The sequence below is a fragment of the Heterodontus francisci genome, chromosome 1, assembly GCF_036365525.1.
Source record: "Heterodontus francisci isolate sHetFra1 chromosome 1, sHetFra1.hap1, whole genome shotgun sequence".
In the NCBI taxonomy this organism is placed as follows: domain Eukaryota; kingdom Metazoa; phylum Chordata; class Chondrichthyes; order Heterodontiformes; family Heterodontidae; genus Heterodontus; species Heterodontus francisci.
The window spans coordinates 11,719,604-11,741,381 of NC_090371.1; the positions used below are offsets into that span (position 1 = coordinate 11,719,604).

At 43.3% G+C, this 21,778-nt stretch overlaps 1 protein-coding gene across 2 annotated transcripts in view; it reads right to left on the reverse strand.

The window, feature by feature from the left end:
* LOC137367738 (sideroflexin-5-like) overlaps window positions 1–21,778 on the reverse strand; it is a 297,384-nt gene that overhangs the window by 212,774 nt on the left and 62,832 nt on the right. For both annotated transcript variants that reach the window (XM_068028670.1, XM_068028669.1), the window contains exons 4-7: window positions 16,090–16,116; window positions 12,000–12,054; window positions 7,265–7,290; window positions 4,430–4,483 (exon numbers count right to left, since the gene is read on the reverse strand). In XM_068028670.1, coding sequence (XP_067884771.1) covers window positions 4,430–4,483; window positions 7,265–7,290; window positions 12,000–12,054; window positions 16,090–16,116 — 162 coding nt within the window. The remainder of the gene's footprint in view (window positions 1–4,429; window positions 4,484–7,264; window positions 7,291–11,999; window positions 12,055–16,089; window positions 16,117–21,778) is intronic.

Consider the following 21,778-nt stretch of genomic DNA (forward strand, 5'->3'; position numbering starts at 1 on the left):
AAGAATTCACAGAATAAATGTTGGATCTGTTTTTTCTCAAGAGGGCACTGAAAGAATTAGTTTGGCAACAATGTTTATTGGTTGTCACATGACTCAAGTTAAAAATAGAACAGAAACCCTGGTAACAGGGGAAAATGTGGGCAGAGAAATCAGTCGCCCACCCCTTGATAGGACAAGCCCGGAAGCAGCAGTGTGCACCTAAGAGAGCAGAAAACTTGCAAGCTTTTGGTTGTATGTCAGTGTGTTTTACCTTCTGGAATGAGATAAAGTTAGCCTACAGCTGAAGAAGTGTCAAGGAAGGAGAGCAGAATACAGCCCAAAGACCACGCTTTCCAGCATCTCTCAATTGTGCCAATTCTTCTAGACATCTGTCTTTGAGGAAAAGCCTGCTAGATTGGTTCTCAACACTGCCTGAAAATAACTGTTCTAAAAGATCTCAGTGACCCATTTAGGTGTACTCGGATGTTGGACTGTATGCCAGTTTTGGAACACAACATATCTCATCTGCTGTTTTCTTCAGGAGTGAGCAAGTATTCAGCCCAAGTTTTTTTTTAATTGCAACATAACTCTGAATTAAAATCCCTTTTATTTTTCTGGTTTACCAGTGTATGTTTGTGTGTGTGTGTGTGAGTGAGAGAGAGTGCCTAAGGTAAAAAGGGACTTTAAAATTTCAATCTGTGTGTTTATGCTTTACTTCATTACTAGTTAAGATTTGTTTTATAATCAACTGATAATTTTGCTGTTCCTGAAAGAAACCTGGTTAGTGTGTTTTAATGTGGGAAAAATAGAATATATGATTGACCGTATTGGTAAGTGGGAAAATTTAAAATATATTTTGCGACCTGTGGAGAAGTGGGACTAGAATAAACAGTGCACTCCTCCCCCCTCAGTCATAACAATGATCAATGCCTGGCACTTGTGGCGCAAATGTTACTTGCCATTTATCAGCCCAAGCCTGAATGTTGTCCAGGTCTTGCTTCGTATCTGAGCAGTTGCAAATGATACTAAACATTGTGCAATCATCAGCCAACATCCTCACTTCCGAAGCTTATCATGGAGGGAAGGTCATTGATGCAGCTGGAGATGGTTGGGCTTCGGACACCATCCTGAAGAACTCCTGCAGTGATATCCTGGGCTATCATTGGTCTCCAACAATGACAACCATCTTCTTTTGAGCTGGGTATGACTCCAACCAGTGGACAGTTTTCCCCGATTCCCATTGATTTCAATGTTGCTAGGGCTCCTTGATGTCACACTTGGTCAAATGTTTATTTGATATCCAGGGTAATCACTCTCACCTCACCTCTGGAGTTCAGCTCTTTTGTCCATGTTTGAACCAAATGAACTGTAATGAGGTCTGGAGCTGAGTGGCGCTGGTAGAAGCTACACTGAGCATCGGTGAGCAGGCTATTACTGAGTAAGTGCCGCTTGATAGCACTGTCAATTACACCTTGCATCATTTTGCTGATGGGGCAGTAACTGGCTGGGTTGGATTTGTCCTACATTTTGCGTACAGGACATACTTGAACAATTTTCCACATTGTCCAGTAGATGCTAGTGTTGTGGTTGTACTGGAAGAGCTTGATTAGGGCACAGCTAGTTCTGAAGCACAAGTCTTCAGTACTACTGGCCAGATGCTGTCAGAGCTCATAGCCTTTGCAGCATCCCATGCCTCCAGTCGTTCCTTGATATCACATGCAGTGAATCAAATTGGTTGAAGACCAATGATGCTGGGCACTTTAGGCGGAGGATAAGATGGATCATTCACTCAGCACTTTTGGCTGAAGATGGATGCAAATGCTTCAGCCTTGTCTTTTGCACTGATGTGCTGGGCTCCCACATCATTGAGGATGGGGATGCCTGTGGAGCCTCCTCCTCTTGTTAGTTGTTCAGTTGTCCACCACCATTCACGACTGGATATGGTAGGGCTGTACAGCTTTGATTTGATCCGTTGGTTGTGGGATTGCTTAGCATGTATCGCATGATGCTTCCTTTATATAGCATGTATGTATCCCTGTTGCAGGTTCATCAGGTTGGCACCCGTTACGAAAGTGCTTCCATTTTTTAATACCTTTTGAGGACATGTGTGTAAATGTCTATGGAAATCTGAGGAGCTGCTGGACTTTTAAATAAAAAAAAGGTCACTGGAAGGACTTTGGGACTTGGTTTTTACACATTTACTGGAAGTCATGTGTCTTCAGCTAAGTAAACAGGAGTTTTGGTGACTAGGGGGAGTTGTTTACAGAGAAGTGACATGTCAAGATTTATGATGGTCAAGAGTTGGTTTCGCTTTGGATTGTTTTGAGTCAGTTGGGTTTGCAGCCTGCTGAGAAAAGCACCCAGCTTATCCTTTTTATTTTATTTGTTCGATATCAGTCTGATACAGAAATTCTCCACCTCTGAGAAACCCTGAAAATCCAGTGTGTGATAGCTGAAACCCCTGATGCCGCATTTCTCCTGGAAAGCCTGCCAGATTAATCCTTGAAGTTGCCTGAAGAGAACTGCTCCAAAAAGATCCCAATGACACCCGTCCATGCCTATCTGGGATGCCAGAATAAGGGACAACTGATACCATTCCGCACCTTCACCTTTTCCTTCAAGAATGAACAAGTATTTGACCAAAGTTTTTTTTTGTCTTATTTGTAAAGAGATCTCTGCAGAGAAATCCTCTATTTTTTCTTTAACTGGTATGTGTATATGTGTGTTGGGATAATTTTAGAAGGGAGTTTTCATATTTCAATCTGTGTTAATGCTTCGTATCTTTACTGAATAAGTCTTGTTTTGTAATAAATTAATAATTTTGTCATTTATTAAAGAAACCTAGTTGGTGGATTTTATTCTGAAATAAAAATAGAGTATATAATTGGCTGTACCGTTAACTGGGTAAACACTTAAATATATGTTGTGGCTCGTGGAGAAGTGGAACTAGAGGAAGACAGTGCACTCCTCCCGCCTCAGTCGTTATAATCCTCATTTAAGAGTATGCCTGGTGCTGCTCCTGGCATGCCCTCTTCATTGAATAAGAGTTAATCCCCTGGCTTGATGGTAATGGTAGAGTTAGGGATATACTGGGTCATGGGATTACAGATGTGATGTAATACAATTCTGCTGCTGCTGATGGCTCACAGCACCTCATGGATGGTAAAAGAAGTAGAAGCAATTTTATAACCGAGCACAAAATACCTTTTGGCTCCTTCAGTAATCACTGTTACCAGTAGATGTCACTGATGTCACCTTTTGCAATGTTTCTTATGAAACACACTAGATATCCAGTGACATTAAACAGGCAGCCTATGTAATTTTTTTTTGAGGAAGCTGCCAGAGGGTCAAGGCTTAAGGGACAGAGGTGGGTGTAAAGACAAGGTACCTAAAATTGACCTACTTTTCGGTTTACAGTCAGATGCAGTCAGATCTGTTGCGTCTTTTCAATATTTGGGGTTTTTTAAATATTTCACACCTGTACTTTCGTTTTCTTGTTACTGATGAGTGGGTTATAGAAGACAAGACATTGCGTGAGGAAGAGAAGAATGATGGAGGTGAGCACTGAGGTCCTGTGAAAGAATGAGTGAACAACAGGATAGCAGTATCCACGTCAAGATAGGGTGTCAAGTGTTAATGAACCAAGGTGGACAGATGGAGTTAAGGTACCATGATCTAACTGAATGGCAGAACAGACTCAAGGGGCTGAATAGATTATGCCTATGTGTCTTCATGGGCCCCTTAAAGCTTCAAGGGACACATATAAATGTCAATCCCCGGTCCTTTGGCATTTTGGTTTGGATATATCCACTGAAATGGCAGTGATACGAGCAGTTCTTTTCAAATTTCAAACAGGACAAACTGGTGAGCAAGAAATATTCATACAAATAGGTCCGAGTTGTAAGGCTCGTGACCCATAGCTTAAATGCCCCAGAGTGAGAAATAACGCAATGAATCGCCATTTTGACACCGTTGGATATCAGATTGTGTGCCGAGGATGTGGTATGTAGAGCTTGGGAATTACATAGAGTACACAATACAGAAAGAGGACATTTGGCCCAACTAGTCTGAGTTGGTGTTTTGCTCCACGAGTCTCCTCCCATTTCATCTACCTCATCACTGTCATTCTGCTTATCTTTCTATTCCCTTTTCTCTCATGTACTCGTCTGGCTTCCTTTTGAAAGGATTTGAGCTATTTGCCTCAATTACTTGCTGCGGTAGCGACTTCCACATTCGAACCATTTTCTGAGTAAAGAAATTTCTCCTTATTTCCCTGTTGGATTTATTAGTAATAAGAGAAATATTTTTAGGAGTATAGACCATAGTATTGGAAATAAAGAGAGAGATAAGGAAGGTTGTGGCAGAGTGGCTGAAAGGTCAGAGATGAGAGAAAGATTTGAAAAGCATGTTCTACATCCATTGGTCACAGTGCCAAACCAGTAATTCTTACCTGCCAGAAAACAGTAGTTGCCAATGTCTGCTGAGGGAGGAGAAGGCCAACCACCTACAGAGAGCAGAGGCACTAATTAGACTACAAATTGCACTCTGGCTTGCTCAAACACTAAAGGTCAGATATGGTTCAAGAGAGCAAAGCAACATATTAGGGATAAAGGTTTGCCTATAGAACAAGTTTTTCATTGTACGCACAGCACTTCCAGATGTTTCTGAGAGATGGAATATAGTTCTGTCCGAATCCAAGTCTTCTGTCTTTGGCCTGCTCTTGCTCACTGACCTACATTGCCGCCTGGTTCGCTAACACCTCAAGTTTAAAACTTTTGTGCTCATGCTCCAAACGCTCCATGGTATTTCCCCTCCCTATCTCCATAACATCCCCTCAGAGAATTTCCACACTGGCTTCTTGAACTTCCTCCTGCCCTTTGCCCTAACAATGGCTGTCATGCCTTTAGCCATCTCGGCCTGAAGCTCTGAAATCTTCCCCCTAAACGTCCAACTCTCTCACCTCCTTTAGTGGACGTCCTTAAAAACCGATCTCTGACTAAGCTTTAATCACCCTTCCGAATATCTCCTTCTTTGGCTGTGGGACATTTTCCTACATTAAAGATGTTACGTAAGTGCAAATTGTTGCTGTTGATATTGGCATAATATATATCCAACTATAAAGTCAGAACATCAATAGTAAGTAGTACTGTCTTTTTAGAAATTTCACTGGCTTTATTAAACTTTTTAAGTGGGAGGTCAGACAACAACAACTTGTGTTTATATAGTGCTTTTAACGTACATAATTTCACAAGTGTAATCAGACAAAAATATTCACTAAGCCAAAGAAAAAGATACTAGGAGGGGTGAACATAAGCTTGGCCAAAGGGGTGGGCTTTAAGAAGGATATTTAAAGCACGAGGGGAAGGTGGAGAGGCAGTGGGCTTTAGGTAGGAAGTTCTAGAGATTAGGCCCTAAACAGCTGAAGGATTGGCTGCCACTGGTGGCTGCACTGAGGCAACAATGCACAAGAGACCAGAAACAGAGATAGGATTAGGTTGGATGGCACTTTTTCGGCAGGCACAGACATGATAGGCCAAATGGCCTCCTTCTGAGTCATAAATCTTTCTATGTTTCTAAGAGTGGCAGTAAGAAAGGGCAGTCTCCTTCACCTACAATGGAGGCGATAATCTTGCCAAAAATTGTAAGAAGAGTTTAAGAAAAATAAGGTGTCAAAATGTGCACAGTGTCAGAGGATGTCATTTGAGAGTCTGATTGGGGCTGTTTCATTTATGGTAGGGGTAGAAATCTGATGGGACAGAATCAAATATGCAAATATGCAATTACTGTAAAGACGGCCATGGATTTGGAAGGAGACAGTAAGTTCAAGAAATTTAGAGAGGAATGGGAGGTTGGCGAGAATGGTAGCTTGCAAGGACAGAGGAGTGGAGTGTTTTTTTCAGGAGGAGGCTGATAATGGTATTTTTGAAAGGGAAGGGGACTGTACCCAGAGAGAACCATTTAAATTTCAGATAACATAGCAGCTAGGAAGAAAAGTTGGATGGCCACCAATTTACTGGAATGGGTCAACGGAGCAGGAGGTGGATTTCATGTACGAGATGAGATTGGAGGAGACCTGTGCAGATAAAAGAGAAACTAGATCTGGGCTAGAGCAAGGGTGAGTAGGTTTGGTCTGGTAGGCAAGGAGAAATAGGACAAGCAGAAAAGATAGCTGAATGGATGATCTCAATCTTATTAACAAAGAAATTGATGAGCATCTCACACATGTTGAAGGTGAGGGTGAAGGGTATAGGGTTTATCTTTGCATAAATGCGTGTGTGTATTTTAAAAGGTGATTTGGTTCTAATCCTCCATCCCCTCCCTATCAATAGTCTAAGATTAAACCAGTCTGTTTGCAACTAACCTGGGTGCCATATTTGACCCCAAGATGAGCTCCCGACCTCAAATTCATGCCATCACTAAGAATGCCTATCCATCGCCATAACTTCGCCTGACTTTGCCCCTGTCTCAGCTCATCTGCTGTGAAACCCTCATTCATGCCATTGTTACCTCTAGACCTAACTATTCCATTGCACTCTTGGCTGGTCTCCCACATTTTACTCTCCCTAAACTTGTGGTCATCCAAAACTCTGCTGCCTGTGTCTGAATTCGCACCAAATCCCGTTACCCTACACCCTTGTACTTGCTGACTTACACTGGCTCCTGGTCAAGCAACATCTTAATTTTAAAATTCTCATCCTTGTTTGCAAATTCCTCCATGGCCCTGACTCTTCCTATCTCTGTACTCTCCTCCAGCTCCACAAACCCCCGAGATATCTGCTGTCCTCTAATTCTGGCCTCTTGTGCATCCTGGATTTTAATGGTGGTCATGCCTTCAGTTGCCTAGGTCCCAAGTTCTGGAATACCCTCTCTACACCTCTCAGTCTCTCCACCTTTCTTTCCTCCTTTAAGACACCCCATAAAACCTACCTCTTTAACCAAGCTTTTGGTCATCTATCATTGACTTAATAGCTCCTTTTGTGGCTTGGTGTCATACTTTGTTTTATAATGCTCCTGAGTAGCAACTTGGGTGTTTTATTATATTAATGATGCTATATAAATATAAGTAGTTGTTGTTGAGGCAGGCAAAGTCCCTGTAGTGCTCACCAGTCACGCATTTCAAGTATGATAGTTTAAATAATGTCTTGCAGCATGCATAATCAATTGTCGGTTTTATAAGGCATGCAGTGGCGGCAAAGGTTAGGGGAGGGATGTGGTCACTGGGATCTCATTGACATGGTAATTACATCAAGGTATTTAATCAAGATACAAGCCAATAAATACTCACAATTGGGGTCCCAAAAGGAATATAACCTGCAAGAAAGAGATAGTCAGGTATTAAAACATTTTTTTCATTATTTGTTCCAAGCCCTGTCCTTGCTTTTCTCCGTTTTAGGTTCTTCCATTAGGAATGGGCAATAAATGTTGGCCGAGCCAGCGACACCCACATCCCACGAACACATATAAAATCTGAGTGGGAAATCATTTTGCATTCTTAAGTTACCAGACCTTCAACTTTTACATTCTGGATTTGATTTATTGCTTTGCAAATCACGAGGGGTCTGGACAGAGTAGATAGGCAGAAATTGTTCCCAATCATGAAAGGATTGAGAACAAGAGGGCACAGATTTTAAATAATTGGTAAAAGCAGCAAAAGCGACATGAGGAAAAAAATTTTCACTCAGCAAGTGGTTAAGGTCTGGACTTCACTGCCTGACAGCGTGGTGGAGGCAGGCTCAACTGAAGCATTCAAAAGGGAATTAGACAGTTATATGAAAAGGAAGAATGTGAAGGGTTATGGGGAGAAGTTGGGGGAGTGGCAATAGATGAATTGCTCACTCGGACAGCTGGTGCAGAGAGGATGGGCCGAATGAGCCCCTTCTGTGCTGTAACAATTCTGTGATTCTGTGGTTCATTTGCTCACCTCCTGCCCGGGAAGCATGGACTTCTCGCTACGATATAGTTCAACTGGAGTTGCAGCTCATCCTACTGACCATTGTTCAGGTGTGAGAGTGTTCAGTGAATGTCCAAAGGCTATGTTTCACTATGGAAGGGCATCAGCAAAGCACAGTCCTGACCTCACTTGGCATCATCCATATTAATGTAATAATCAGCATAGCCTGAATTAAAATAGCAGTCATAGCAATGCCATGCAAACATGTTAAATGTTTAGCCACTCATATCATAAACAGTAATTTCCAGGCACAACACATTACTGCTCCAGGTAAATTCATTATTGTTTCTAACCAAGTAAATGTAATGAGCTCCAAAATACTTTTGTACTGAAATATCCCACTGTGTGCATTAGGAATTCAAGTACAATCCGCTCTAATTAGCATGAAGGGCCACCTTTTAATTGGGATAGATGGGGATGTCCTGAAGTAGGCCTATGGGTTGGCTGTGAGGTTGTAGACAGCACCGCTATGGACCTCGCATTGATTCCACCAACGCACTGACAGCCTTCCGCAGTGGATTGAATCACTACTTCTTCAAACTCCCCTTCCCTGAGGGAGTCTGTGCATGTCGGAGCAAGGAGACTCCAGGAAAATGGAGCAGACCATACCTTGTCAAAGTCAAGGAGGAGGACTCATCTCCATCGTGCAAGATTGGAGAACAAAGGAAGGTTCACGCTAGCTTATAGTCTGGCAAGTCGTAGGTTAAGGGCTATCTATGCTATGTCCTAAAAATACTTGATTTTAACTGACATCCTGGTAGCCTTGAAGCTACAATCCCAAGAGGTGCCATGACTCTGATTTGTCCCGTGCTACTAAGATAATAATGACCTGTGTGGAGTGATCAGGTGTAACCTACCCTTAATTTACATAATAACAATGGGCTGCATTTTTTTCGGAGACAGGGGTCTCGGCGACCGGCCAGAAAGCAGGGGTGACCCCGCCTCAGCCCTTTATCAGACACCCGACTGAATTCAATGGCAGACAGGCAATTAACTGCCCGCCATTGGGGTTGCCGTCACCCTTTAAGGGACTAGATCCCGTCCCAAGAGCTGCAGGCCAATCAGAGGGTTGGCAGCTCAACAGACATACCGGGACTGGTGGCCACTGCAGGAGGCCCGGAGCAGCAGCCATGGCGGAGACCCTGGGACCAATAAGTGGGGTCGGGGTTGCAGGGGCCAGTCAGGCAGGCCCTGGTGAGAGGGTGGGGTTAATGGTGGATGAGGGCAGTGGTTGGGCTCTTGCCGCAGGGCGCCCATTGCCTCCAGAGGGCCATCTGTGGGTCATGGCTTGCCCCTACAGGATAGATTCCCCATGCCCACTAGGAGGAGATCTGGTGGTTCTCCATACGGTGGCAGGCCCCTCCGTCATTGGCTCAATGTGAGCGGAGGCGGGGGTTGGCCCTTAATGAGCCATCTAAGTGGCTTAATTGATCTCCCAGCAGACTTCCCATTTGTCATGGAGCTCACCGCAGACTAAATGGCATGGGATAGGACAATGTTGGGCATATCACCCAATGCCAACTCACACCATTTTAGTCTGCTCCCCACCTCCCAGCCTGACTCCAAGGGCAGGATGAAATCCAGCTCAACGTCTCAGTGCTGTTGAACTTTCCACAATGTGGTGTTAAAGGGTCCCAAGTATTGGCAGCATTACGGCAACAGAAAGTCGCCAGAACAAACCAGTCATCATATCCTTAGAACAATGTTTCATAGGCATCAATTGATGCCATAGAATGATCATAGAATTATAGAATAGTTATAGTACAAAAGGGCACCATTCAGCCCATCAAGCCTATGCCAGCTTTCTGCAAGAGCAATTCAGCTAGTCCCAATCCCCTGCCCTTTTCCCAGATCACTGCAATTTTTTTTTCCCTTTCAGGTGCTTATCCAATTCCCTTTTGAAAGCCACAATTGAATCTGCCTCCACCACACTCTCAGGCAGTGCATCCCAGATCGTAACCACTTGCTGCGTAAAAATGTTCTTCCTTATGTCAGCATTGGCAGCGCCTGCTTAGTGTGGGTTGATTTCTTAGACTTACTGTGCTGCCTGTTTTGTTCTGACTAATGCCTGAGAACTATTTCTTATGGGCATACTCCCTGAACTCAAAGCAATTTGGCAAGCTGCTGTACCACATTCAGTTAATAAACATCAGTCATTGTACACAGCATTTAAATCTTCAGTTCGGGCAGACCTGTTGACCTAACAATAGAGGTGTTTTTTTTTTTTACAGATAGTATACTGTATTGCCCAGGTCCAAACATCTTGAATTCCCTCCCTAAACCTTTAAGCCTCTCGCTTCTCCATTAAGATGCTCCTTAAAACCCCTACCTCTGTGGCCAAGCTTTTGGTCACCTGTCCAAATATCGCCTTATGTGCTCAGTGTCAAATTTTCTTTGATAATGCCCCCTATCAAGTACCTTGGGATGTTTTACTACGTTAAGGGAGACAGTAACTCTAGGGGTCAGTGTGTTAAAGGGGGCAGTAACTCTAGGGGTTAATGTGTTAAAGGGGACAGTAACTCTAGAGGGTCAGTGTGTTAAAGGGGGCAGTAATTAGAGGGTCAGTGTGTTGCAGGGGACAGTCACTCTAGGGATCAGTGTGTCAGGAGAGGCTTTTAAAAGCCTCTTCAAAACCAATCTCCTCCAACTGTACATTAATGCTCCCTTGTAACACTTACAATTTGCCCCTTTTTTCCTGTTCTGCACACTGTCAGAGTGTTTCTATTCCTCCTCAATGCACTGTGAGTTGTCTTTCTGCACTTGCAAAGCCTATAGAAATAGGAGGTGCTGTTGCCCAAGTAGGAAGACTTACATCTGCAAGCAGGCACCTCAGTCGTCACTCAGAACAGAAACAGCGTTCTCTTACTCTGTCACTGAACAATATGTTAAACATTGCCAACAGACACACTGCTGACATCAGCTTCTTTGCTAAACATCTAACAATTACAAGAAACTTAAACAAATATTAACTTGTTTTTTTCCTTTAGTGTCACTTTTTTGGACTATATTGGTTTCACAATGAAATGAATTGAACCATAGAAATTTACAGCATTAAAGTCCATTCAGCCTATTGTGTCTGCGCCAGTTTTTTGCTAGAGAACTCCCAAACTAATCCCACTGCCAAACTCTGTCACCATAGCCCTGTTACAAAGTTAAGAAGATACCCGACATCCTGAATGACATCAAAATCTTCTCGTTGGTGTCTGGGCGAAAAACAGCTTGAGCCTTTCCCGGAACAGATACATAGTCCGGTATCAATCCCATCTAATCTCACTGCCCCACTCTTTCTCTATAGCCCTGCATCAATCCAAACATCTCAAGGTGCTTCACAAAGAAGTAAGTAATAAAAATGATGTTTCTAGACTGGACCAGGCTTGGCTGAGATATCCTCACAGTGAAATAGCCTGGGATCATACATGACTACTGACTGAGGTACAGGATGGCTCATGATACCCTGGCACAGATTAGTGAGGTATAGTGAAATTATAGCCCAAGGAATGTGCTCAGCAAGAATTGCTCACATGTTGAACTCCTGATCCCTGCTACACTGTTTTTCTGTGAATGGGAGGTGTGGGGAAGAAATATCTTCAAGGCATTAAGGGAAAGAGATAAGGAAGATAGAAACTATTCCTGCTGGTTGGGGAGTCTAGGACTAGGGGGCATGGTCCAAAATTTACAGCCTTTCAGGAGTGAATTCAGAAATACACAAAGGATGGTAGAAATTTGGAACTCTCTTCCACAACTGAGATTGATAAATTTATGTTAACCAGTTTTAAGGAATATGGGGCAAAAGCAAGTATATGGAGTTAGGCCACAGGTCAGCAATAATCTCACTGAATGGACGAACAGGCTTGAGCAGTTAATTAGCTGCTTCCCCTTTGGAATGGGGAGGGCGGGGAGTGAGTTTGCACCTGATCAAAGCAGCCTGCTCTCACACATCTTGGAAGAGGGCCACTGGCAGTGTGGCTGTGCCCTTGAATGTGGCATAGTGACAGAAGAAAGGGGAAAAATCTTTTTAAATGAGGGGCAAGGGCAGAAATAGCTGTTACAAAATAAGTTATAAAGATACCCGACATCCTGAATGGCATCAAAATCTTCTCGTTGGTGTCTGGGTGCAAAACAGCCTGAAAGCAAACAAAAGAAAAAGATTGAAGAAGGTCACTCAAAAGGGTCATGGTCTGAAATTGGTGAATTCAATGTTGAGGCCAGAAGGCTGGAAAGTGCCTAATCGGAGGATTAGGTGCTATTCCTTGCATTGAGCTTCAGTAGAACACTGCAGCAGTCCGAGGACAGAAATGTGTGAATGAGAGCAATGTGGTGAATTAAAATGGCAAGCAACTGGAAGCTCGGGGTCATGCTTGCTGACTGAGTGGAGGTATTCCGCAAAGCGGTCACCCAATCTGCATTGGGGAGACCGCAGTGTGAGCAGTGAATACAGAGGAGACCACATTGTGAACAGCGAATACAGTATGCTAAATTGAAAGAAGTACAAGTAAATCGCTGCTTCATCTGAAAGGAGTGTTTGGGGCCTTAGATGGCGAAGAGAGAGGAGGTATAAAAAGCAGATATTACACATCCTGCAAGTGCATGGGAAGGTGCCATGGGAAGGGGATGAGGGGTCGGGGGTAATGGAGGAGTGAACTAGGGTGCCGTGGAGGGAACGGTCACCTCGGAATTCTGACAGGAGAGGGGAGGGGAAGATGTGTTTGGTGGTGGCATCATGCTGGAGGTGGCAGAATTGGCAGAGGATGATCCTTTGGATGTGGATGCTGGTGAGGTGAAAAGTGAGGACCAGGGGAACCCTGTTGCAGTTCTGGGGGGACGGAAGGGGTAAGAGCAGAAGTGCGGGAAATGGGTGAACATAGGAACAGCAATAGGTCATTCACCCCATCGAGCCTGCCCCACCATTAAATATGATCATGGCTGATCTTCCACTTCAATACATTTTTCCCACACTACCCTCATGTCATTGGTATTTAGAAATCTGTCAATCTCTGCTTTAAACATACTCAATGACTGAGCTTCCACAGCCCTCTGTGGTAGAGAATTCCAAAGATTCTGAGTAATGAAATTTCTCCTCATCTCTGTTCTAAGTGGCTTTCCCCTTATTTTGAAATTATGTCCCCTGGTTCTAGACTCCCCAACCAGGAGAAACATCTTACCTGCATCTACCCTGTCTATCCCTTTCAGTATTTTGTAGGTTTCAATGAGATCACCTCTCATTCTTCGAAACTCTAGAGAATACAGGCACAGTTTCTCCAATCTCTCTTCAAAGGACAGTCTGCCATCCTGGGAACAAATCTGGTAAACCTGCATGTTAACTTTCAGTGACTGCTGGGACATGGTTGAGGGCCCTGTCAACCACAGTCAGGAGGGAGGAATCCTCGGCTGAGGAAAAAGGAAGATGTATCAGAAACACTGTTGTTGAAGGTTGCATCATCAGAACAGATGCGACGGGAATGGAGAGAATGGAATGGAATCCTTACAGGAGGCAGGGTGTGAGGAAGTGCAGCCGATGTAGCTATGGGAGTTGGTGTACCAGTCTTAAATTTGTTTTTCATGTTTTTGCTTTTGGACAGAGCTGTTTATTATTCTGCCAGTAACACTCTCTGGACAAATGCTTTCGTTATTATTACATCTATTACCACTCCCTATGCCTTCTGCTAACCAGGTTAATAGGGCTGTTAAGAAGGCATATGGTGTGTTAGCTTTTATTAGTAGGGGGGTCGAGTTTCGGAGCCACGAGGTCATGCTGCAGCTGTACAAAACTCTGGTGAGACCGCACCTGGAGTATTGCGTGCAGTTCTGGTCACCGCATTATAGGAAGGATGTGGAAGCTATGGAAAGGGTGCAGAGGAGATTTACTAGGATGTTGCCTGGTATGGAGGGAAGGTCTTACGAGGAAAGGCTGAGGGACTTGAGGTTGTTTTCGTTGGAGAGAAGGAGGAGGAGAGGTGACTTAATAGAGACATATAAGATAATCAGAGGGTTAGATAGGGTGGATAGTGAGCGTCTTTTTCCTCGGATGGTGATGGCAAACACGAGGGGACATAGCTTCAAGTTGAGGGGTGATAGATATCGGACAGATGTGAGAGGTAGTTTCTTTACTCAGAGAGTAGTAAGGGCGTGGAACGCCCTGCCTGCAGCAGTAGTAGATTCGCCAACTTTAAGGGCATTTAAGTGGACATTGGATAGACACATGGATGAAAATGGAATAGTGTAGGTCAGATGGTTTCACAGGGCGGCGCAACATCGAGGGCCGAAGGGCCTGTACTGCGCTGTAATGTTCTAAAAAAAAAATTCATGACATCTTTGTCATTTAATCACTCCTGCTCTCCGCCTTATCACAGACCTTCCCTTTTGTTCTTCTTACCCCCTTTCACTTGCTCAAAACCTATTGCATTTCTAACCTTTGCCAGTTCTGCTGAAAGGTCAACCTGAAATGTTAACTCTGTCTCTCCACATGTAATGCCAGACCTGCTGAGTATTAGGGGTCTATTTACCTTAGCAGAGGCCTGTGACTAGGGGGCATAGATTTAAAGTGAATGCTGGAAAGATTAGAGGGGAGATGAGGGCAAGTCTTGTCATCCAGAGGGTGGTGGGGGTCTGAATATCACTGTCTGAAAGGGTAGTAGAGGCAGAAACCCTCAACTCATTCAAAAGGTGTCTGGATATGCACCTTAAGTGCCGTAACCTGCAGGGCTACGGACCAAATGCTGGAAGGTGGGATTAGGCTGGGTGACTCATTTTTCAGCCGGCACAGACACAATGGGCCAAGTGGCCTCTTTCTGTGCCGTAAACTTTCTATGATTTCATGATTCTATTTCGAGCACTTTCTGTTTTTATTTCAGATTTCCAGCATCTGCAGTATTTTGCTTTTATTGGAGCATGAGCATTGTCCCTAAACTGGGTACCTGCCATGCCATCCTTGCCACAAGACGTTCATGAGCTGGAATCATGGCCTTGGAAAGGGTTGTGGGGGAATAGTGAAGAAAATTGATATACCTTACCCAGAGGAATTAGAAAAGTCTTTTCTTTTTTTTTAATTCATTCTTGGAACGTAGATGCAAGGTTGGTATTTAATAAAAGAAAGACTTGCATTTATGAAGCACCTATCACAACCACCGGACGTCTCAAAGCGCTTTACAGCAAATGGAGCACTTTTTTTTTTCCCAAGTATAGTCACTGTTGTAAATGTAGGAAACATGGCAGCCAATTTGTGCACACTCACAAACAACAATGTGATAATGACCTGTTTTTGAGGGATAAATATTGGTCAGGATACTAGGGATAACTGCCTGCCTCTTTAAAATAGTGCCATGGGATCTTTTACATTTAAATGAGACCTCGGCTTAATGTCACATCCAAAAGTCGGCACCTCCAACAGTACAGTTCTCCCTCAGTGCTGCACTGGAGTTTCAGCCTTGATTTTTTTTTTACTCAGGTTCTGGAGTGGGACTTGAACCCAGAACCTTGTGATTCAGAGGCGAGAGTTTTTAAATTCAATTCATGGGATGTGGGCATCACTGGCAAAGCCAGCATTTGGTGCCCATCCCTAAATGCCCATCACCAAGTGCTACTCACTCTGACAAGTTGCCCTGGGTACAAATGAGTAGTTTGACAGAGCACTTCAGGTGCAGTTAAGATTCAACCATGTGGATGTGGGAATGGAGTCACAGGGAGGCCCAGACTGGGTAAGGACAGTAGGCTTCCTTCCCTCAAGGACATTACTGAACAAGTGATATTTTATGACAATTCGACAGCTTCATGGTCACTTTTACTTGAATTTATTTCCAGATTTTTAAAAAACTGAATTCAAATTTTCAATCTGAACTCATATTCTCTGGGTTATTAGTCAAGTAACATAACCATGACTGTACATGGAAACAGAGTTCAAGTTCTAGTCAGACTTAGTTTCTCAGCTACTCACTTAAACCAAAATAATGGCAACTCACTTTTCCATTGAAATTGCAAGTCAGAGAGTGATCAACCATTACCACAAACAATTAGCTCTGCAGAAACAGGGCTCAAAAATGGATGATGAAATGTGAATTACACAAAATACATTGAAATATTTCACAATACAAGTGGGTGTACAATGTAGTATTATTTATGAACTGGTACAATACTTTGGGATTATTGAAAGAAGAAATGTTTACCTGTTGAATCTTCTGTGCCTCCCAAAGCTAAAACATATAGACAAAAGATATAAATTGTTAGTGGGGTGGCACAGTGTAATAAAGAGAATTTCAATTCTCAGTCTGTGCTGAGTTGGTTCATTTCAACTGGGTCAGCTATTGAGGCAGCACAAAGGAGGAGAAATAATCAGACAGAGGCTCCACTCCCGATTGCTTTGAAATAACCCCTGGTGAAGAGTGTGTGGATCACGTTGGGTGAAGACAGGATCCAGCTCAAGTCAACGCCCCTCCAGGAGCTCGAGGAGGCACCTTGCCAGCAGACGGAGATCAGTCAAAACATCTCAGTTTGCAAGGTAGTTACGTTTCACTGGCAAACCTAGGTGAAGGGCTCAAGGTTCATATCGCGCAGAACATCATCAAAGGAGAATAGTAGAGAAGAGGAAGCAGGGGAAAGGTGTCAGCAAGCTTGCATTTCAAAAATCCTGTACGTGTGTTAGAGGAAGGAAAGACAGAGGCGAGGAATTCCACAGTTGAGGTCCTGAGGAAAGGTGGATCCATGTGAGGTGAGGCTGAACAGATGGAACTTACAACTTCAGCCGGAACACAAAATGAACGGTAATGGACCGACTGCCTGTTATAAACCCTGCCTGATTACTCTTTCCATCAAAGTCCCTCTGAAGTTGAAAGTTCCACATGAGTGGTGGGGAGGAGAAATAGGTCTTCAATAAAAAGTGCAAAATGGGCACGTTGGAAAAGAAAATCAGGCATTGAAAGGAAACCGATTCTCTATCACCCATCTTGACCTGTTGCTAAAGACCACTTTCACCACCCTCCCAACCTGCCTGGGTTGTGAGTTGAGAAGACAATGAGAAGAAACATATTTTATACTTCTCAAAAATGTGTAATGGCAGCCTGGCATGTGCACTCAAAAGTTAATGGCATCTCCTTAATGTCCAACCTCAAGGAATACCAAACCAACAAGGCTGCTGTTTCAGGAAGGTATCAGTTCCACTTTGGAACCTGATCCCACCAATGTTTCTCCAATCCCTCAGGTGGGCTATCGATTGTTTTTGCTTGTCATGCTTTGGGGCATTCTACATTGTGCCGCTGTTGCTAATGTGCAGATCATTTTATGATCATGCGTGGATCTGAAATCTTGTACCACAACTAGGATGAGCAGGGCAGACTACTTTCAGCTCGGATCTGCCCTTTTATTAATGGGATCCCATTAATGTTGATCAGATTAAAGTACAGTGAAAGAAAAGCAACCCTCGCTTTTCTATAGCTCCTTTTCATGACATCAGGACGTCTCAAAGCATTTTACAGCCAATGAAGTACATTTTGAACAGTAGTCTCTTATAATGTATGAAATGCAACAGATAATTTGCACACAGCAAGCTCCCACAAATAACAATGTGACAAATGACCAGGTAATTTGTTTTAGTGATGTTGATTGAGAATAAATATTGACCAGGATACCAGGGAGAACGTCCCTGCTCTTCTTTGAAATAGTGCCTTGGGGTCTTTTACGTCCACCTGAGAGGGTAGAAGGTGTCTCGGTTTTATGTCTCATCTGAAATACATTACCTCTGACAGTTCAGTACTCCCTCAGTACTGCACTGGAATGTCAGCCTGGATTTTTGTGCAAAAGTACCTGGAGTGCAATTTGAACTACTGGACATTGTGGGAAGTAGCAGAATTAGAACTATTCGCTCATGTAGAGGTTAAGCATTGATACAGACCGGTTGAACTGAATGGCCTGTGTCCCATAAGAAATAGGAGCAGGGGTAGGCCATACACTCCCCTCAAGCCTGCTCTGCAATTCAGTAAGATTTGGTCTTCTACGTCAACTCCATTTCCCACCTAATTTCCATATCGCTCAAGTCCCTTAGTGCTCAAAATTCTTATCCTCAGACTATGACCCCTAGTTCTAGACTTTCTGGCCATCTTAGCACATACCCTGTCAATCTCCTTAAGAATTTTTTATATTTCTATGAGATCACCCCTCATTCTTCTAAATTCTACAGTATAGACCCAGTTCTAATTCTTCTGCTTCCAACATTGCTTCGTATAGTGTAGAGTACTGTAATGTAACTCATATATATATATATATATATACACACACACAGAGCATAAATGCACGACTCACGAACCAAAAGGAATTTCTTACCGTACCATACCATACTATTCTCTGAGGTTTTGCAGATGCCTACTTGTCCTCTTATTTTACAGTGTCTGCTATTTGCTATAATATGCATAGGGGCTGCCATTCACTCTAATGTGCGCAGGGGTAGCTATGGTCTCTAATACAGTTTGCTCACAAGGCTCTAATTCTTTTTTCACAAAATACTAAATTCCTACTTTGCTAGGTCAATTCAAGTTGGATAATTCAATCTTTGAAACGTACAAAAACTTGAGGAGTTCAGTACACACAGAAGGATAAATTCACTGATTCCAGGTAGATTCTGTATAACGTGTGTTCCCACAGAGCCAATTTACCTCAGAATTTGTTATTCCCCAACAACATACACACGAGCAATTGACTACAGAGTGCCATTAGAGAAGGCTGAATTGTCCTGCTTCCATCTAAGCCGTGAAAGTGTGCTTGTGAGGGGAGGCTGTCAGAGGGGAAAGTGTAGACCAAATAAACAAACACTTGGCACTTTATCTTCATTGATGAAAAGAGTGATGTGTGCCCATTTGGCAGAAGTTTCTTTGTAAACAGGAGAGGCTGATGCCTACCCAAAACAGCTGTGAAAAACAAGCGTGCACTCACACCAACACTGACACATTGCAATAGTGAGAATAAGGTTAGACCGAGCAATTAGAAAAATTGCGAACTGGTCGACAAGAATCAGATTGGGAAGCTGAAAGCCGAATTTTCTATTTTCTCCTGTATTTGATGATGATCTGCAGATATTAGTTCCTGATTTCAATTAAGTTTTACCGTCATCCAAGGATACATCAGCACTGACGACATGATCTCATCACCTGCCCTATTTCAATGCTGACCTGTCTTGCTTTTTTCTTTTGATTGGCAAAGCTGACAACTCTAAAGACCATTTTACTTTGACAATTTGTCATTGGGGCTAAAAGGGTTAAATTATATGTCACATAAACTAGGATTGTGTTCCAATGAGTTTAGAAGATAGAGGGTGATCTAATGAAGTTTTTAAATTAGTAAAGGGATATGATAGGTAGATAGAGAAAATATTTCCTCTGGTGGAGGAATCAAGAACAAGAAGGCACAACTGTAAAATTAGAGCTAAGCGATTTAGCAGTGAAATCAGGAAGCACTTTCTCCCCACAAACGGTCTTGGAAACCTGGAACTCGCTCCCATAAAAGGCTGTAGATATTGGGAGTCAATTAGAGTTTAAGACTGAGATTGATAGATTTTAATTCAAAAAGGGCATTAAGGGACATGAAGCAAAGGAAGGTAAATTGGGTTGAGATGCAGAACAGCCATGATCTAACTGAATGGCAGAACTGGCTCAAAGGGCTGAATGACCTACTCCCATTCCTATGTAACACCCTTGCCATACAATGGTGGCTACTCTTCTGTACTAGTACAGAGCTCTGCACATCACCCTAGACCGATGGATTATGAAGACTATTAAAGAAAAGGAAAGAATTCCCATTTGTATTGTGCCTTTCATGATCGTAGGATGTCCCAAAGTGTTTTATAAACAAACAATGAAGTATTAAACAGAATGCACAGCACAGAATCAGGCCATTCGGCCCAGCTGGTATATGTTGGCATTTATGCTCCTCCCACAAGACTCCTCCCACCCTATCAAAATAACTTTTTATTCCTTTCGCTCTCATGTGTTTATCCAGCTTCTCCTTGAATGCATTTATGTTATTTACATTAACTACTCCACATGTGAGCGAGTTCCATATTTTAACCATCTTCAAGATAAAGAGGTTTCTCCTAAATTCCCTATTGGATTTATTAGTGACTATCTTATATTTATGGCCTCTGTTTTTGGTCTCCCCACAAGTGGAAACATCTTCCTGATGTCTACCCTGTATCCTGTACCCTATTAGAGCCAAAGGCCGGAATTTTTTGCTTGTCAGACAGGAGCCGTCCACCAACGGAAAAGTCGGTGGCAGTCCCACATCCTCCAGGCCTGGGGATCCAGACCGGATTTTACAGTCCCCAGAGCCTTAATTGGTCTGGGGCTTCCAGCTTATTGAGGCAAGAAGTCCTGCCTAATGGAGCTGGCGGCCAATCAGCGAGTCCGAGGTGCAAACATTATAGGGCATCAAGGAGGGGGAGAATTATTTTAATCCAGGATTAAAATCAGTGAGTCTGAGGTGCAAACATTATGGGGCATCAGGGAGGGGGGAGAATTATTTTAATCCAGGAGGCAGTGACATCCCTTAAATTACATAGTGGTACAGGCCTGGATAGTGATCAAGGACAGGAGAGTGTGACTGCGAATCAGGCAGGTAAGCAGACTTCAGGGGCAGTGATGGAGGATCCTCAGCCATTGCCCTTATCCAACAGGTACGAGGTTCTTGCTGCCTGTGTGGATGAAGGAAAAGTCTGTCGGGTGGATAAACAAACTGACCATGGCACCATGTGCAGGAGGTCATTCAAGTGATGGTAGTGGTAGGCGGCAATATATCAGAGGGAGTCCCGAAGGTTGAGTTGCCTATCCAATGCCAGGGCTAAAGACCTCTCCTCGCAGCTGGAGAAGAATTTGGAGTGGTAGGAACCAAGGACAGGTAGAACTAGGAATGAGGTTCTGCTGAGAGTTTGAGGAGTTAGGGACCAAGTCAAAAAGAAACTCAAAAATAATTTCCTGTGGATTGTTACCCAAGCCATGAGCCAATTGGCACAGTGATAAACAGTTTAGAAAGTTGAATGCATGGCCGAAAGAGCGGTGTGGAAGGCAGGTGTTACGCTTCATGGACCACTGGCACCAGTACTGGGGAAAGAGGGAGCTGTTCCATTGAGACAGGCTCCACTTAAACCATTCTGGGACCAGTATCCTGGCAAATTGTATAACGAGGGCAATAGACAGGAGGACTTTAAACTAATGAAGATATGGTGGAGGCTGTAGAGCGGAGAAGTGATTTGCATAAAAAGAGTGGGTCAGGAAGTGACACAGAGAGCTTACAAATCTAACAGAGCATTAGTGACAAAGGTGACATCAGTAAAAAAAATAGAAATAGTTAAAGCTAAAGGCACTGTATCTGAATGTGCGAAGCATTCACAACAAAATAGATGAATTGTAATAGCACAGATATAAATTAATGGGTTTAATATAATTATGGCAATGTGGTTGCAAAGGTGGGAACTAAATATTGCAGAACACTTGAATTTTAGAAGAGATAATCAAAATGGAAAAGAATGAGCGTAGTCCTGATAATAAAGGATGGAATAAAGACAGTAGAGAGAAAGGATTTTAGCTCAGAAAATCAGGATGGAGAATCAGTTGACAAATCTTTGGACCTGATGGCCTACATCCTAAAGTTTTAAAAGAGGTAGCTGCACAGGAAGTGAATGCATTGGTTTTAATCTTCCATAATTCCCTAGGTTCTAGAACAGTTCACATGGATTAGAAGCAAGCTATTCAGAGTCATAGGACTAGATTTTACCAGCCCCCTGAAGTCGGGGCTTGTGGCAGGGAGTCCCGGAAAATGCCCTGGGAGAAGCCCGCCGCGAGCCTCGATGCTGGGAAGGTCCTGCCCCATGTTAAC